Source organism: Myotis myotis, unplaced genomic scaffold (assembly GCF_014108235.1).
Source record: "Myotis myotis isolate mMyoMyo1 unplaced genomic scaffold, mMyoMyo1.p scaffold_m19_p_2, whole genome shotgun sequence".
In the NCBI taxonomy this organism is placed as follows: domain Eukaryota; kingdom Metazoa; phylum Chordata; class Mammalia; order Chiroptera; family Vespertilionidae; genus Myotis; species Myotis myotis.
In genome coordinates this window covers 11085141-11100204 of record NW_023416324.1, presented here as the reverse complement: position 1 = coordinate 11100204, position 15064 = coordinate 11085141, and the positions used below count along the sequence as shown (strand labels likewise).

The 15064-nt window shown below is 62.0% G+C and overlaps 2 protein-coding genes across 20 annotated transcripts in view; both read left to right on the top strand.

The window, feature by feature from the left end:
* The first annotated feature begins 277 nt into the window (after positions 1–277).
* Positions 278–12100, top strand: SH2D5 (SH2 domain containing 5). 7 transcript variants are annotated; one of them, XM_036353115.1, is made up of 10 exons: positions 278–382; positions 4026–4154; positions 4490–4570; positions 5006–5080; positions 6083–6229; positions 7419–7667; positions 7826–8000; positions 8371–8479; positions 9172–9331; positions 9958–12100. In XM_036353115.1, the coding sequence occupies exons 2-10, from the start codon at positions 4068–4070 to the stop codon at positions 10159–10161; spliced, it is 1287 nt and encodes a 428-aa protein (XP_036209008.1). In that variant the 5' UTR covers positions 278–382; positions 4026–4067; the 3' UTR covers positions 10162–12100. The 7 variants fall into 7 exon arrangements, with proteins under 7 accessions (XP_036209008.1, XP_036209009.1, XP_036209006.1 ...); XM_036353116.1 differs by having other exon boundaries at positions 4487–4570; positions 7419–7610; XM_036353113.1 differs by having other exon boundaries at positions 4487–4570.
* A 148-nt stretch (positions 12101–12248) lies between these two features.
* The window catches only part of KIF17 (kinesin family member 17), a 32786-nt gene continuing 29970 nt past the window's right edge, over positions 12249–15064 (top strand). For 12 of the 13 annotated variants that reach the window (XR_004974490.1, XR_004974488.1, XR_004974489.1 and 9 more), the window contains exon 1: positions 12949–13787. Coding sequence is in view for 9 of the 13 variants with exons in the window: in XM_036353108.1 (XP_036209001.1) it covers positions 13557–13787 (231 nt within the window). In the remaining 4 variants the exon portion in view is untranslated. Of the gene's footprint in view, positions 13788–15064 lie in introns of all 13 variants that reach the window. The other variant, XM_036353105.1, reaches the window with a different exon arrangement.

Here is a 15064-nt window from a genome sequence, read left to right as displayed (position 1 = left end):
ATGGCAGGGAGGACTAGCCAGGGGGCGGGACGGGAAGGACTCTCCGGGAGGGGGGGACTGTCAGCGAGGCTTTGGGCACCGGGAGACCCCAACCTGGAAGAGGCGCCCTCGGCGGGCGGGGACTCTACCCCCTACCCCCAACCCTTTAAGGCGGAGTGCGAGCTGAAGGGGGCGGTGCCAGGGCCCCTCGCGGCCGCTGATTGGGCGGTGCGACCGAGCGGAGCCGTTCTACGGGCGCTGATTGGTGGGCAAGGGCCGGGCTCCGCCGCCAGGTGATCCGAATGCTGGTTCCTCCGGCCACGTGGGGGCTGCCGGGGGCGGCGGGCGGCTGAGCGGGAGGAGGAGACGCGCGGAGCAGCGGGATTGAGACGCGGCGGCCGCGGTGAGTGAGCGCCTGAGAGCCGGGAGCCGGGCCAGGGCAGGGGTCGGCGGGTGCCGGGCTCGGTCCTCCCGCGCGGAGATGGGGGAGGGTCTCCGGTGGCGAGGAGCACCTCTGCTCCCTCCCTCCGTCACCCCCCCGCCCATCACCGTCACCCACCTCTGCCCCGGCCTCCAACACCATCACCACCCGTCACCCCCGCCGGTCCCTGCAGCGTCCTGCCTCGCTCGCCCCTCGGTGGGTCCGGGGAGTTCCTCTGCCCCGGGCCGGGGCTGCCCTGGAAGCCCTCGCAGCGCTCCCCAGGAATCAGCAATCGTAGGGATGATCCCCCGCCGTGAGCGCTCCGCCCTGCGCCGGCCCCTCCTGAAAACAGCACGTTCCGCGCAGGTCGTGTTTGGAGAGGCCGTCCTCGACCACCTGTGTTAGCACCCCCTTCCCTCCACACACCCTCAGCTCCTCCTCCCCTGCTGCGTTTCTCTCTGAATCATTAACGCCCCCCCATGTTGGTTTCGGGCCCCGGCCCCCCACCAGCCTGAGTGCTCCATCAGGCTGAGACTTTGTTTGTTCCCCTGGCCCGGAGTCCCGCTAGGAAATAGTCTCGGAAGAAACCAGTGCCCCCCAGGAGGTAGCTGCCGTTATTTCCCCATTTACAGGTGAGGGAGTGGAGGCTGCGAGGTGAAGTGACTTGCCCAAGGTCACACCAGCCAACCTGGTGGGACCCATAATCCAGGGACTTGGCCCTGGCCCTGGGCTGCGGGGTTTCCGTTTCTCTCCTCCCGGCCTAGGGCAGGTCGGGGGGTGGCACTGGAGGGTGTGTTAGGGCAGGGGGGGGGGGGGAGTGTTGCATCTGGGAAGCTGAGCCAAAGGCAATGGAGTGAAGCAGGTGACTGGGGGGGGCCCTGGCAGCCCCAGACCATCTGGCAGTTAGAGAGAGAAAGCTGCTGTTTTGCTGATCCCATCCGCCCCCCAGCCCCTGAGGTGTTGCAGCAGCTGGATAGGCTGGGACCCACCAGACTCTGAAGGTGGACACCCTGCTCGGGGAGGGGAGCCTGAGAGAAGGGCACAGCCTGGCCTTGAGGAAGATCCCCAGAGACCTGGGTTTGCTTCCACACTTGCCCCCCCCCCCCGCCCCCGGTGACCTTGGGCAGGTGACTTCACCCCCCGGAGTGACCCTTTGCTAAGCCCAGACTCTGCAGGCTGAGTAGTGTCCCAGAATGCTGGAAAGGGGGCCCTCCATCAGCTGTGGTAACGTGGAGCGGGACCTCTGTCCTTGAACCCTCCAGGCAAGTCAGCCCATCCAGCCCCGTCTCCAAGCAGGGCCACCTGGGAAACCTGGGAGCAAGAGCCCCTCCTCCTTCCAAAGGTGTCCCCTCAGGGAGGTGCTGGGCCCATGGGCTCCTGTGCAAAACCTCAGAAAAAACAGGTCTGGTCCAAATGGATAAGTGGGTGTTTGTGCTGGAACAGGCATGCAGGTCAGGGTGAGCCTGGAACCCTCCTTGGTCCCCTGGGCAGCCCCCAACTCCAGGCTTGGGGCTGAAGGGCCCCTGCGGCTTGGAAGTGAGGGAGAGGGAGGGAGGAACTTCCAGTTTCCTGGGGGAGTTTCCAGGGGATAATGGATGGGGTGGGGCTCATGAGAGGACCAATGACCTCCCCATCCCCTCTGCCTGGACCTGGGCATCCCCAAGAGCCACCCCTCTGGATCCGCGGGCGGAGGCTGTGCCCAGCCCTAGACAGCTGTCTCGGTGTGCGATGTGCGAGGGAAGGTGTTTGTGGTGACGCAGGAGGCTCCTTCCCATCTTGCGTTGTCTGAGGGGCTGCGTCCGTCCGCACAGGCAGGAGTGTGCTCCGTATCCCTCCCTCCGTCTCGCCTTCATCTCCCCTTTTGTCTTCCTGACCCCTCACTCTTTCCACTTCTGTAGCGGCCTTTTCATCCTGTTCTCTCTCCCTCTCCCTTTCCCCCGCTTTGTTCCGTCTTTGCCTCCTCCGACCCTCACCGCCCGATCCTCACCGCCCGCGGGTGCAGGGCCTCCCAGCCCGTGCTGCGATTAGGAAGTTGGAAGGTCGGTCCACTGGAAGCCCCCCCTCCGCACCTGGAGTGGGAGCCGCGGAGCTTTGGTGCCTGTTACACGTCTAACTTCGCTTTACTTAAACGTAAAAGGCGTAAGAGGTCATAGACATGATGTGAAAGATGACCAGAATCGAAAAGCGTGAGGAAACTGGAGCACCGGAGGGAGGCGTCGGGAGGCTTCCAGGGGATGGCGCAGCCTTTGTTTTCTGGCTCTGATTGCTGCTGCTGCCTCCATTCGGGCCTGAGCCCGGGGCTGAGGTCACGGGCAGGCAGAGGTAGGCGCAGTGTCAATGTCTGTTCCAAAGCACCCAAAGCCTCCTGCTCCAAGGCCCCCTGCAGGCCGGTTGAGCACACCCAGGACGCACCCATTTCCTGCCCAGCACCCTGTCTGATCCCTCCTTTTTCCTGGAATTTGGCCCTTGGACAGGCCTCTCCTCCTGCCACGCCTCCCAGACTAGATGATCTGTCAAATGGGCCCAGTGCAAGGAGGCACTGCAAGTGGTCCCACCTCACTGTCTCCCAAGCTCCCTCCTGAACACCAGGCTGTGGGGCCTCGCGTCCCGTGAGACCGTGTTTGTTGAGCATCGGCTGGGAGCCTGGCTGGCATCGCACTGGGTGCCTGCTCCTCCACTCATTCCTCAGTGACGCCTCACATTATTCCAGGCTTGGGGACGAGGAAACAGCTCAGAGAGGTGAGGAGGCTTGCCCAAAGTCACACAGGATTTGGACCCACCTCGCAGTGATTGCAAGTAGGCCGGTGACACCGCCAGCTGGGGTCGGTCCCAGGAAAAACGGGCTGAGGCCTCAGGGACCCAGGCAGAGGCAGTCATGGGGTGGGGGTGGGGCTCCGCAGTCCCCCGGGCATCGTCCGCCTTCCTGCCTCCTGGCTCAGCATCAGTGGTGGGGTCTCGGGCCAGGGGCTGGAGTCAGGCTGAGCTGATAAGCCAGGGGCCTGTGAGGCCTCTCTAGGCGCCCAGCTCACGGGCCACCCCCGCAGGCTACAGCGCTCCTGTCCAGGAACCTGCTGTGGCTCCCCACTGCCGCAGGACAGAGCGGCCGTTCCCAAGTCCCAAGCTGGCTCCGGCCACCTCAGGGCCCAGCTGCTTTCACTCTGTGCCTTTGCGGACCGGTCTCCCTGCTGTCACACCCCTCCTCTTGGGTGGTACTGCCCCACCCCCCTGCTCTTTGTAGAAGCCCAGCCCAGAGCACAGGGGTCAATGTCTGACCCAGGGCGTGGACTGCCGCACCCCTTCCTTCAGCTGTTTCCCAAACCTCACTCCTTCCGCTGCAGTCAACTCCCAACCTGCATTTCATATCTTCCTCTCCACTTTGTCACCACCTAGCATATTCCCTGTCTTATCTAATGTCTTTCCCCCACGAGAATGTTGGCTGCATGGGGGCGGGGAGGGGGGGTTATTCTGTTCAGGTCTCTGTGTCCCCTGTGTCTCCAGTGCCAGTCCTGGCTTGACACACTGCACATGCTCAGTAAGGGTTTGTCCAATGAAGGAGCTGACTGGCATCCAATGGGAGCACGGGTTCGACTGCCTAGGAACCAGCCCTCTGCCTTGCCCTTTGCAGCCTTCTCTCCCGTGAGGCCTAAAGCTGGGCACCCTGGGGGCCATGCAGAAGGCTGGGGCCAGGGGCCGGAGGGCCTCTGACTGCGGCCCTGCCCCTCACCGACCCAGGTGCATCACCAAGTTTGCCCAGGTGGGTTTCTCCCACTTCTCCCATGGGTGCTCTGGTGGGCGGAGACTGGGTAGCAGGTCCTGGGGGTGGGGAGGAGCTATGGGGAGGACCTATTTCTGTGTCTTCCCTCCCTGACCCAGGCTCGGGAATGTGTGTGTTGGCATAGATGAGATGAGGCCTCCGGGGCTGAGTGGCTTGACAAGGCCACCTGCTGGGAAATAGCGGACTCCTAGTACAGTGCTCTGCCACGCTTACCCAGAGAGCAGTGTGTGTTTGGGGAGGATTTGGGGATGGGGGTCAGGAGCCATGAGCTTGACTTCCCTGCCTCCCTCCCACCCCCACCCACGCCCAAGCAGTACGTGGGTTCCTTCTCCGTGGATGACCTGGACACCCAGGAGGGCGTGTGGCTGGTGCAACAGCAGCTGTGGGCACTGAAGGTAGGAGAGCTGAGGAGGGCGCTTCGCTGGTGGGGGTCCCGGCCTTGGAATGGCCGCTGGGACCATCCATCTGGTCCCCACCCCCAACCATAGAGAGGGAGCAAGTGAGGCCCAGGGAGGGCAGGACCAAAGCCATTCCACACCCAGGCTCCTGGAGCCACATGCCCTATGCCCAGGGACTCTCTCCCTTAGTTGTCACAAGCGTCCCCAGGGTGGAAGGCACAGCTGGGAGATGCGGGGGATGGTCCTGGCTGGGGGAGGTCTGCCAAGAGTCAGTCACCCTTCCCTGGCTCCTGAGGGTCCATTGTCCAGGGCTCAGTCCCCTGGCAGGTGGGGGAGTTGGTTAACCACCCATAGTGACTGGTACTGAGGCTGGGCTGGGCAGGGCAGGGCCTGAGAGGTAATACCTGCCCCCCACCAACTCTGTTCCACCAGGACTGTCCCCGACGCCGGGCCGTCATCCTGAAATTCAGCCTCCAGGGCCTCAAGATCTACAGCGGGGAGGGTGAGGTAGGAGCCTGGGGGTGCAGGTGAGGACTGGGCAGGACAGGTATCCTCCAAGATGCACTTGCCTCCACGCAGGCCCTGCACTGCCCCTGGAGCCTCCCAGCTTCCCAGCCTGCTCAGGGCCTTCGGAGTCCTCTCTCCAGGGAGCCCCCCAAGGCAAGCTTAGCAGGCAGCCCGTTTCTCATCCACCTCACCCCTGATCCCGGCCCTCCAAAACCTCCAGGCAGTACCTCCTGGCCTGAGCATCAGGAACGGCCCGTGCGGTTTTGGCAAGTTCCTGGGCCTCTACGTGGCCTGCCCAGCGGGCTGTGGCCAGCCTCTCATGACTATAGAAGGGGGGCCAGACTCAGGCTGGAGGCTAGAGGGCCCCTGTTCCTTCAGCCAGCCTCTCCCGGTGCAAGCCAGTGTTTGTTGAACACTAACTGCATGCCAGATGGTACACACTAGGAGGCTGGGTGCCACCTCCTAAGACGGGTGCCCCTGGTGTCCCAGAGGTGTGCACCGAAGGGGCCCTGTGTCACTTGCACAAGGTCTCACTGACCCACCAACAGCCCCATCACGGGGGGGGAGGGCTTTACTCACCTGCCCAAGGCATACAGAGAGAGACAGTGGCAGAGCCAGGATGCAAACCCAGCTCATCCACCTCCCAGACCAGGAGTGCACCCCAGGGCCTGCTGTCCTGCCTCTCTGTGACCCCCTGCAGGCTGTGAATGCCCCGCGATTCCAGCAGGTGGCAGAGGGAGTAAGAGATCTAAGCCCAGTAGCCAGGGAAGGATGAGGTATTGCCTCTCGATTTGAAGCAGGGTTTGGACAGGCCTGGAAGGAGGGAAGAATTCTTTCCCCCAGGAGCTGGGTGGGCCTGAAACTGGGCACACAGGCTGGAGAGCAGGCCCAGGAGGCCTGCCAGCAGGTGTGTGGGGCCCACAGGGCTGGCTCACACTGGGCTGGCAGCTGCAGCCCCAGTGGTGGGTCTGACGGAGGCTGTCATGCCCGCTGCCTCCCCAGGTGCTCCTGATGGCACACGCCCTGAGGCGAATACTCTACTCCACCTGGTGCCCAGACGACTGCCAGTTTGCCTTTGTGGCCCGAAACCCACGGAGCCCGGCCAGCAAGCTCTTCTGTCACCTTTTTGTGGGCAGACAGCCTGGAGAGGTACCTGGGGCCCAGGCAGGGGACCACCACTGAGGCTGGGGTGGAAGGGTGCTGTGCGTCAGCATGGGGTTCCAGGGACCGAGGGGCCATGGAGGGCTTGGCCAAGCTGTCCTGAGCCCCCTCCAGACCTGGACACATTGCCACACAGGCTCCTTCTATGCCTCTGCCCACTGAGGACTCCACAGGAGCAAGTCAGTGGCCTCAGTATGCCTTGAAGACTAGGCCATGCACTGCGGTGTTGGAAGGTCACCCTGCCACACCTTGGCTCCTGCTGTTCTCTCTACCTGGGTGCCCTTCACCTTCTCATCCTGGCAAATTCCAACTGGCCCTTCAAGGCTCAGCCCATGTGCCTGTGCAGCCCACTGTGACTCCCGTAGCCCACCACTCCCTTGTGGGGACCTGTGACCTAAACCACACCGTGTCATCGTTAGGCCTGTCCCTAATTACAGACACTGGAGTCCCTCCAGAGCAGAGACTGGGCCCAGGTTCCAGTGTGCGGCTCCGTGGAGTCAGTGGGTGGGCAGGTAGATCCCGGAAGTCAAAGCCAGTGTGGCCGCTGCAAACAGCAGCCTTGGCAGCCAGTTCAGCAAGAAGAGGCTGGGTCTGGTTCCATCCTGCAGCAAGCACTGGCCATCACCCTGCAGGCCCAGCCCCGTGCTGGCTCCTGGGGAGAGCATGGCTGAGACATGGCCTTGGATCTGGAGCTCACAATTCCAATGTGTGGGAGTGTGTGTGCTGGGGAGAGTGCTGGGCCTTTGCCTGGGAATTTTTGTGCTTCCTTTGGAAGGAGCACAGGGAGGTGGGAATGAGGCCAGAGGTGCCATGCTCTGCCCAGGGTCACACAGCAGCTCCTAAGGGACAGAGCCCGGGTCGGATGCCAGGGCCTGTGACTCCAAGGCCTGGGCTCTTAGCCAGCCCTCTGAGAGGGTGCTGACCCAATGCATGGGGTGGGGTGCATTTAGCCCAGGTGTTCCCAGCTGCAAGCATGATGCCTGGAGCAGAGTAGATGCTCCGGTAGGGGAGGCTGCATGGTGGTGAGGTTTTGAGGGGTAAGTAGGCGTTTTCCCACTTACGGGAAGGGCATCCCAAGCCAAGGAGTGGCATGCCCCTTTGGGGAGTGCGTTGATGCCTAAGGTGTTGGCCTGGAGACCTCCCTCACCGGAGCTCTCCCCGCCCCACCCCTCCCTAGGTCCAGATCCTGCACCTGCTGCTCTGCCGCTCCTTCCAGCTTGCTTACCTCTCGCAGCACCCTGCAGAGCGGGCACAGCCTGAGCCCTGCCCGGGGCCCACAGGGGATGTGCCCCTGAAGCCACTGGCCAGCCCTGGGAGGCCCCCTGGCCTAGTCCGGGAGCCCTTCGTCCGTGATCAGCTCTCACAGAACGTGCGTGCACTGGTCTCCTTCCGGCGGCTGTCAGCAGAGGGGCCCATGGGCAGTGGGGTATGCAGCCCCCCAGCCCCAGCCAGGGAGTGGGCAGGGAACTGGGTGAGGTTTTGGCATCACATGGAGGTGGTTGCTGGACTTCAGAGGGAGGGCTCGCCTGATCTGACGTGCTAGACCTGATCTGCCAACCCCGCTGGGCCCTCTTGGTACCCTAGAAGGAGCTGCTGGAGTTGGAAGGCTGTGGGAGTGCCCGCCATTCCCGCCTGGGGAATCCCTACTGCTCCCCGACCCTGGTGCGCAAGAAGGCCATCCGCAGCAAGGTGATCCGCTCCGGGGCCTACCGCGGCTGCACCTACGAGACCCAGCTGCAGCTGTCGGCCCGGGAGGCCTGTGAGTAGCAGAGCACGCCTGCCCCGTGCGTACCTGGGGCGCGGCCTGTGCACCTGTGTGAGTCGGAGGGAGTGGGCCCCAAAGTCTCTCTGCCAGGCCTTGCCGGCGCCTCCGAGCAGAGGCTGTGCTGTGAGTGACTGTGTGTCGTGCCCACGTGAGTGCATCCGCATCCGAGTGCCGGGGCTGGCAGCGGTGATGGTGTGGCTGTGGATGTGCTGAGCTGGTGTGGGCTGTGCTTGTGTGCAGATGTGTCTTTTGGAGGCTGGATGTGTGGCTGCTGGTGAGGAGGGGTCATAGGGCCTGTAGGGGTGAGGTGGGCTGGGTTAGGACGAATCAGTCTCTCCCTCTGACTTCTGGATGGTCTCCATAGTTCCTGGCGCGTGGGAGGCGTGGCCGCAAGGTCCTGGCGGCCCCACGAGCCTGGTGGAAAGTGAGGGCAGCCTGACCGAGAACATCTGGGCCTTTGCTGGCATCTCCAGGTAGGAGGGGCCTGGCCTGGCTGAATGCCCAGCCCCTTGGGGTGAGCAGAGAAATTGGCTGTGGGCGCCCCCTGCCCCTCAGGGCCCTGCCATGTAGGTGCATATTCCTGTGCAAGGGCAGGGCGTTCCTGATCTCGGGCCAGAGTCTCCAGCATCTTGGGCCTCAGTTTCTCAGCTTTAAAGAGGGGACAACAACAGGACCTTCGTGGCCGGGCTGTGGGAGGATCAAGTGAGGTCATTCCAAGGAGGAAAGACCTCAGCACCAGACGACAGCTCCCTCAGTGTCAGGTCTTTGAAATGCTCTTGAAATTGTCAGTTAAGGGCGCCCTAGAAACCTTCTGAAAGGAAGGCTAAAAGCTCCCTGTCCTGGAGGCCCTGTTCTCGGACAGGTACCTTGTTTAAGATGGTTTGGGCCCAGCCAGCGTGGCTCAGTGGTTGAGCGCCGACCTGTGTATGAATCAGGTCACAGGGCATATGTCTGGGTTGCGGGCTCTGTCTCCCATTGTGGGATGTGCAGGAGGCAGCCCATCAATGATTCTCTCTCCCTCTCCCTTCCTCCTTGAAATCAACAACAACAACAACAAATATATGTATTTTAAAAGATGCTCTGGGGCTGATACACCATTGCCTGGGAGCAGCCTGAAACAGTGCAGACTAGAGGTCCCACCCTCAGCCTCTCCCTCTGCCATCAGGCCCAGTGCCCTCGTCCTGCTCCGGAGAGACGTGCTTGGGGCCTTCCTGCTGTGGCCCGAGCCGGGCGCCTGCGGCCAGTGGTGCCTGTCCGTGCGGACACAGTGTGGCGTGGTGCCCCACCAAGTCTTCCGGAACCACCTGGGCCGCTACAGCGTGGAGGTAGAGTGCGGGCAGTCAGCCCCCCACGCGCCCTCAGGCCCCTCACCCTCCTTCTGGTCCCCCTGGGCTCTCTCTGGCCCCATCCCTTCTTTACCTCCACCGAGCTCCTTAGTCATAGTCCCTGCTGCCCCCGCCCCACTGGCCCACTCAACCCCACCTCTACCTCTGGGCTCGCCCTCGCCCCTCTCTAGAGGCCTTGGGGGGTCCCACTAGCAGAGTCTGGGGCTAGTGCCATGTTTCACATTCTATGGGAATCCCGGCTTTCAAGTCTGCTTTCCCACACCCTAACCATCTCTTAGCAGAGGAGGAAGCTGACTCAGGGTAGGGGCCTCCTTAGGCTCAGACAGCCTCTGAGTCTCCAGGTCTGGAGTCTTGGATGATCACAGGTTTCCAGGCCTTTTTAGATGTGCACCCTTCCCTCCATGCTAAGTGCCTCCGGCCCGGCCAGGCTGGGAGGAGAGAGAGAGGAAATGGTGCCCGGCTGTGCTGTGAGCAGGACGGTGACCTCCCTGAGCTCGAACTTCCTCCTCTCTGAGTGGGGCAGGATCCCAGGCGAGGGAGTGGTTGGTGCCCGGCACCAGCCATGGGGCAGGGGGAGCTGGGACTGAAGCCCCTCCCTCCCCCAGCACCTGCCCGCCGAGTTCCCCAGCCTGGAGGCCCTGGTGGAGCACCATGCGGGGACTGCACGCAGCCTCTTCTGCTCGCTCGACATGGGCCGCCTGAACCCCGGCTACGAGGAGCAGGACTGTGGGCCCGAGAGCAGGCCTCCCCGGACGCTCCGGCCCCTTGGCCACGCCAAGTCCGAGGCAGAACTGCAGGGCCTGGGCTAGGAGGCCGGGCCCCACACCAACAGACCTGGCCTCCCCCGGGTCCCTGGGCCTCAGCAGGCCACCCTGCCCTTCTTCCACCCCCCTGGTCAGTTCCATCCAGTCACTCAGCCCCTTGGACCAGCCTTCCACCACTTCACTGACTGTGGCGGAGCCCTGAGATTGGGGATTCTCCCTCGACATGTGGCCCCTTGAGACTGCAGGGCGGGTAGCAGATCTCCAGGCTTCCGTGAACTTGCTGGGTGGCTTGGGGGCTTGTCCTCTGGGCTTCACGGGAGCAGGAAGAGTTAGTCCCAGTGGAGGGGTAGCCTCTCCTTAGGAGGCCAGGCTCCGGGGCCCTGACTGGGAGTCTCCGGAGAGCTCGACAGGCAGCCAGACACGGAGGGTGAGGTGCCTGGGGAGGCGGGAGGAGTGAGGTTTCACTTTGGGCAAAGGCCTGGGAGAGCCGCTCTCTCATGAGAGACACAGAGATGACTCAGTGGAGCCCGTGGGCCACGTCCTGGCTGCCTGTTTCTCAAGTCATCTGAGGTAAGGGAGTCTTCCCTGGAGTTCTGAGGAGCAGGGGTAGGAGGGCAGAAAGGCCAGGGTGGAGGAAGAGCCACACCACCCAAAGCCCATGCGCGGGGTGGACACCTGTGTGCAGAGAGGGACGCGAGCCATCGGGGCAAAGAATCCCCGTGCAGCGCTTGGGAAGCCGGCTTGTCTGTACTCAGAACCACAGGGTGGGGATCCCGCTCCGGGGAAGGGTTGCCCAGCCTCTTCCACTCCCCATGACACACACACGGTGCATTTCCTTTTGCCGCTTGACTGAGAGGGGATAGCAGTGAGCCACGGGCTTAGAGGGTTGACCAGAGTCCCGCTCAGCCTGCAGGCTGCAGCAGGTTTGGTGGCTGCCTTCGAAGTCACCTGATGAGGGGATTGCCCTTAGTGTGGCGCTGACCGTGCTGTCGGGAGCCGCCGTGCCCCCCTTAGGCTAGTTCCACTGGGGAGGGGGTCAGAGGAGAGCCATCCACAGTTAGAACTGATGTGGGCTCTGCCAGGGGGGCTTGGCCTCAATGGACAGAGCAAGTCACGGACATGACTGTAGTCTGCGGGACTGATCCCGTGCTGACGGGCAGGTATCCCCCTTTATTGGTACACTTGACAGACACTAATTACCAAGCGAGGGAGGAAGCTCACTGTGGGTGAACTTCTATTTCTAAGGCAGAGGCCTGGCCATGAATCTGGGGCTGCCCTCTCCCTCTCCTGGGAGTTGGATGTGACTGTTCGGTGCCTTGAAAGTAACAAGATTCTGACTCCTCCCATGAATAGCAGCCCCACAGAAGAGAAATGGAGGGAGGGTTCTGGGGAGCTGGTGCTCCCAGCTTACAATCCCGCTGCCAGGAGGGTCTTGGCGAGGGACCTTGTCGTTATTGTCAGAAGAGATAGGAGGAAGCTGCCCTTGGGGGCTCATCTCACTGGAACTACAGCGCTGATTCTGTACTGAACGTGAACGGGAACCCGGAATTCCCTGTGCAGCCATTGTTACCTGAACCCATCTCCCTGGGCAAAGCCCTGGTCCCTAGTGGGAGTACCCAGCCCTACATTTCCCTGGCAAGGAGAGGGGTTTGCTGACACAGGGCCCAGGATGAGAGCACTGGAGTCGCACATGTAAGAGCTGATAACCGGCCCAGCTTAGGCCAGAGCTTTGCCTCTGTGATGGATGTGTTTTGTGCAAATTATCCATGTGGATACGGTGTCGGGTGCTCCCAAAGCACTTTAACATTCCTTTTCACAGCATTTATTGTTCACGTGGCACAAATAGGGCAAGGTTTTTGACCGTGTGTGCAAACACGTCAATGTCTTAATCATAGATCAGTTTTCTCTCTTTTCCAACCAGCACCACCTGGGTAGCCCAGCTCTCTTGACTGTATGTACTTGAAATAAAACGCATTCCTTCGGATTGTCCAGTACCGACTTTTCCTTTGAAAGGTGATGTCTCTGTTCGGTTTTCCTGTTTTGTTTTTGTTTGCCAACGTACCTTCAGATGGTGCTGACCAGCAGAGTGACAGGTCTTGTTCTCAGAGGCAGAGGGTGTCCCGAAGGAATCGGATCAGTATTTTCAAATCCTCTCTCTCCTGCTTAAAGTCTTCAGCGGTTATTTCCTGTGGGAAAAAGACTCAAGTCCTGTGCTCTGGCAACTTGGGCTTTCCTTCTGCTCCTGCAGCACGCCACAGGACCTTTGCACGGCCCGGACAGGTCTTGTCCTCCCTGCCTTTTGCCTGGTTAACTCAACCTTAGCATCTCAGCTCCTGTCACTCTCGGGAAGCCTGCGGGGGAGAGGTGCGGGTAAGGTTCCCCTGTTGGATGTTCCACCGAACCGGCCCTTTAGTTTGTAATGACTAGTTCATTGATGGGGTTTTTGTATGTGGGAGATTTGTTTTTGATGTCAGTCTCCCCCACTCAATTAGACTATGGGCGCCAGGAGGGCAGGGATTGGGCTGTCTCCCAGCGCCTACTAGATGCCTGGCAGGTAGCTGACTATTTCTGTGCAGAGTGGAGCCTAGAGGCGGCTGTTCTGGCTGGAGGGACGTGTGCTGAGCTGGGAGACAGGCCAGGCAGGCAGCCTCTACAGCTAAAAAGACCTTGGCTCTCAGAGTGTTTTGTTTATTCATCTTGAGGCTTAGAAAAAACGAGGGCGGCATTGGAAGGACAATTTGCCTTGTTCCGGGGACTCTTAGTCAGGGATGTGAGAAAAGCAAAGCCCTCGTTGCCTGTCTCAGTAGGTCTCTGACCCCGCGAGAGGCCCCTCCTCTTGGACCTCTCAGCGGTGGCGTCAGGCCTGGCCTCCCCGCTTAGCTGGGCAACCTCGGGCCAGTGGCTTCACCTCTGCCCCGGGGCTGCATCGGGGAAGGGAGCGGGCAGGCAGCCCCCGCGGGCAGGCTTCGAGCCGGGGCTACACCTGTCCACACTCGGGCGGCGGCGGAGCGCGGGCTGCGCGTGGACGTTCCCGCGGGCCGCCACCTGTGACGCCACGCGCGTTGCTATGCAACCGCGAACGCCGCGGTAGCCTGAGGGCAAGCGGACGGCTGGGAGCTTGGGTCCTGCGGCGCCTGCAGCGCGGATCCCCCACTTCCCCGCCAGGGCCCGGCCTCGGGGATAGACGAGCCCGGCCGCGGAAGGAGGCAGCGGCCCCGGCTCCGGCCTGCGACTCACTCGGAGGCCCCGCGAGGCGTCCAGTCCTCCCTCCGCAGCCCCGACCCCTCCACGAGGACCCGCCCCTGTGCCGGCCCTGCCCCCTGCGCCCGGCTCTCGCCGCGTCCCCGCTCCAGGCGGCCAGGGGTCCCCTGCCGGCGGTTGTCTGTCCCGACCGCGTAGTCCGGGTCGGCCCGCGCCCGGGGGAGCCCTGCGGGGGCGCGATGGCCTCGGAGTCGGTGAAGGTGGTGGTGCGCTGCCGCCCCATGAACCAGCGGGAGCGGGAGCTGAACTGCCAGCCGGTGGTGACGGTGGACTCGGCGCGCGGCCAGTGCTTCATCCAGAACCCCAGCGCCACCGACGAGCCGCCCAAGCAGTTCACCTTCGACGGCGCCTACTTCATGGACCACTTCACGGAGCAGATCTACAACGAGATCGCCTACCCGCTGGTGGAGGTGAGCGCGCCGGGAGGCCGCCTCCGAGGACCGGCTGGGCAGGACTTGGGCCGCCCTGAGGGGTCCCGAGGGACGGCACTGCCCCCAGGCCGCCGGAGGCCCCCTGGACACCAGCAGGTTGGTCTGAAGACCTCTGCGGGCAGGAGAGCAGGAACCCGCCCACCAGGTCTGTGCCCAGGTCTCCAGTGCGCCCAGTGCTGAGGCTGCCCGCATCCCCACCCCTGCAGCCCCTCTCCCACCGGAACTCCAGCCTGCCGGACCGCCTGCCCCCACCCTCGCCTGTGAGCTTCAGGGCTTCTCTAAACGCTCCAGCCACTTTCTCCAGCTTCCTTCTCCTTCTCCCTTCCCCTCCCCATCCCTCTGCTTTCTCCCTCTCAGCATTCAGAGCCCTCTCTTAATCCTATGGGGGAGGGAGGACGATCTCACCAGTTCCTGCTTCTGCTCCTTTGAGCTTCATAGCAGGGAGGGGCACTCACATTTCACAGGTGGGGAAACTGAGCTGGGCCCCCACAGGGAGTCTGATAGAGGTGGGGCTGGATCTGCACCTGCTGTCCGCGGGGAAGGGCTCCCCACCTGCCAGTGCATCACTAGTTGAGATGGGACAGGTGGCTCCAGGTAAAGAGGGGAAGTTTGGGAAATGCTTTGTACACGCTCCCTCGCTTGAAGAAACCACTATAACTTCTTTAACCCAGTGTTTCCAAAATAGATGTGACCACGGAACCTTTTTTGTTTTGGACGGCAGGCCATTAAACATCCCCAGAACACCAGTTTTGGCTGCGCCAAGATATCTTCCCCAAGATAGTCAGAACCCTGGAACGGCTGCAGTGTTCTGAAGCCCAGAGCGCCCCAGTGGCCAGGCCCTGCCCCAGGACGGTGCCCAGAGGACGAGGGCCGCTCTCCCGGGGTGGCCCCAGTCTCTGGGGATGGCAGGCTGTTCCTCTCTGTCCTGGATTTCCAGGCTGAAGGGACCTGAGGGGTCATCTCGTCCAGTCTTCTCCCCATCGGGTCCTTGTCCTTGGATGTCCACCCAGTGGAAGGGGCTCACTTTTCCCAAAGCTTCCCAAAGTCCCCCCTTGGCTGCTTGGCTCCTAGAAGACCATCGTACACTAGAGCACATCTCAGTTCAGATGCGCGAGTGTCCCCGGTAAAAATGAAATGAAGCACACTGAACTGTGTTTAGTGGGAAAATATTTTACGCTGCTTCCATTTTTAAGTGTAAATTAACTAAAATAAAATAAATGCAGTATCTCATTTGCCCCAGGCATGTACTAGCGTGG

What these genes read in the sequence shown, in the direction of transcription:
- SH2D5 (XM_036353113.1), top strand. Translation starts at nt 4,068, where the DNA reads ATGCAGAAGGCTGGGGCCAGGGGCCGGAGGGCCTCTGACTGCGGCCCT. An exon ending in GCATCACCAAGTTTGCCCAG is followed by an intron (nt 4,155 to 4,486) that starts GTGGGTTTCTCC and finishes CCCACGCCCAAG; the next exon opens with CAGTACGTGGGTTCCTTCTC. An exon ending in GCTGTCGGCCCGGGAGGCCT is followed by an intron (nt 8,001 to 8,370) that starts GTGAGTAGCAGA and finishes TGGTCTCCATAG; the next exon opens with TTCCTGGCGCGTGGGAGGCG.